The following is a 2,352-nucleotide window of genomic DNA, read 5'->3' as shown; positions in this document are numbered from 1 at the left end:
ACAGCAGGAGAGAGATCACTTGATCATTACCTGTTAGGTTCACTCCCTCTGGGGTACCTGATATTGGCCACTGAGGGTAGACAGGATACTGGGCTGGATGGAGCTTTGGTCTGACCCAATACGGCCATTGTTATGTTCTTATGTTCTTATGTTCCTCTGTACAGGTCTCCCCAAGGAGTCAGCAAACAAGCAGGTACTCCATGTATTCGTTTCATTAGAGCTACTCTAATGATTGGTGTGATAATATGCCTGACGACTAGAGTGGTTGTCAGAGGTGAGGAAGCTGGAGTGCTTTAGCCTCACCATTGTCCTTGTCCTTCTTTCCACAGGCAGCACACGATGAATTGAGTAGGAAAATGTACAATCACACCACTGTGAATGAGTTCCTTCTCTTGGGATTTTCTAAGGTTCGGGAGCTGCAGATTTTGCACTTTGTGGTGTTTCTTGGGATTTACCTGATGGCCCTGACAGGGAATATCCTTGTAATGACAGTAGTATCCCTTGACCGCCACCTTCACACCCCCTTGTACTTCTTCCTGATGAATTTGTCCATCTTAGACATTGGATCCATCTCCGTCACTGTCCCCAAGTCCATGGCCAATTCCCTATTGAACACCAGATCTATTTCTTATGCTGGATGTGTCAGCCAAGTCTTTCTCTTCTTCTTCTTCACTTCAGCAGACTTTGCCCTACTCACTGTCATGGCATACGACCGATATGTGGCCATCTGCAAACCGCTGCACTATGAGACTGTAATGAACAGGGGAGCTTGTGTCCAAATGGCAGCCAGTGCCTGGATCAGTGGTCTTCTCAATTCTGCTTTGCACACTGGGAACACATTTGCAATATCATTCTGTAGAGGTAACATTGTGGATCAGTTCTTCTGTGAAATCCCCCAACTCCTCAAGCTCGCCTGCTCTGACTCATATCTCAGTGAAGTTGGGATTATTGCCTTTAATGCACTTTTAGGATTAAGCCTTTTTGTTTTAATAGTAGTGTCTTATGCTCAGATTTTCACCACAGTGCTGAGAATCCCTTCTGAGCAGGGCCGGCATAAAGCATTCTCCACATGCTTTCCTCACCTCATTGTGGTCTCCTTGTTACTTTGCACTGGGACCTTTGCCTACCTGAAACCCGCCTCCAGTTCTCCATCAGGTCTGGATCTTCTGGTGGGTGTTCTCTATGCTGTGGTGCCTTCCATGATGAACCCAATCATCTACAGCATGAGGAATAATGAGATCAAATCTGCTCTGAAGAAACTGACTGAGGGGAGGTTATTCACGAAAAATAAAATGTCCATCTGGTTCTCATGACCATGGTTAAATTCTGTTTCCTAATTAATCTAATCAATGGGTGAAAATGTTGCGTCCATGAGAACATGGTGCGTAATCTGTTTATGCAAAATGCTACTTTTACAGTGGTAAAAAATCCCAGCAAAACAAACAAACAAACAAACAAAAAAACAGACTAACACCACTGAAGTTAATCAGTTTCTTTAGGGTGGAAAGGCTTTTTGGAGGAATAAGATTTTGACATGTGTGCTAAAGACAAAGCACTTTAAACAACACACTATCAACCTGTGGAACTCTTTGCCAGAGGATGGTGTGAAGGCCAAGACTATAACAGGGTTCAAAAAAGAACTAGATAAATTCATGGAGGATAGGTCCATCAATGGCTATTAGCCAGGATGGGCAGGAGTGGTGTCCCTAGCCTCTGTTTGCCAGAAGCTGGGAATGAGCAACAGGTGTTGGATGACTTGATGATTACTTGTTCTGTTCATTGCTTCTGGGGCACCTGCCATTGGCCACTGTAGGAAGACAGGAAACTGGGCTAGATGGACCTTTGGTCTGACCCAGTATGGCTGTTCTTATGTTTTTATATTTAGGATTCCACAAATGTAAATAAAATCAAAATCTATCTGTGTGGTTTTTTAGAGTTTTATACTGCAATCCATCGTCACCCTACCTAAGCACTTTCCACACAAAATCAATAGAATGAGGAAGTCTCTAGTGGACTTTATGGACCATCTGGTTCTTCTTTTGGGGGTTAAAAAGCTCTTTTTGGGGATGGAGATTTTGGGCATTTTATAGTTTGACTTATCTGATTGTGTTTGTTTTAGCAATTGATTGATTGATTGGTCTCATTGTTCCAGATGTTTAGTTTTCTAGGGGTAGATATACTTGGGGAATAGGAATGATTAGTTACATGCAGTAGTCAATGTTTTGTTATTTCCTAGTCTACCCATATGTCATCTCTTTAATGGGGTTTTCTGAGGGAGAAGAAGGTTTGTTCCCCACAAAAACACAGATTATTATGTTAATGCATCTATGATTTTATTGTGTTATTGATGGT

At 42.5% G+C, this 2,352-nt stretch overlaps 1 protein-coding gene across 1 annotated transcript; it reads left to right on the top strand.

Moving 5' to 3' along the window:
• Positions 1–356: 356 nt before the first annotated feature.
• Positions 357–1,313, top strand: LOC135975123 (olfactory receptor 14A16-like). Its single transcript, XM_065565174.1, has one exon. It carries the CDS (start codon positions 357–359, stop codon positions 1,311–1,313), a length of 957 nt encoding a protein of 318 aa, XP_065421246.1.
• Positions 1,314–2,352: the final 1,039 nt, after the last annotated feature.

Source organism: Chrysemys picta, chromosome 13 (genome assembly GCF_011386835.1).
Source record: "Chrysemys picta bellii isolate R12L10 chromosome 13, ASM1138683v2, whole genome shotgun sequence".
In the NCBI taxonomy this organism is placed as follows: Eukaryota; Metazoa; Chordata; order Testudines; family Emydidae; genus Chrysemys; species Chrysemys picta.
The sequence above is the reverse complement of the archived record's forward strand: the minus strand, read 5'-3'. Positions and strand labels throughout refer to the sequence as shown.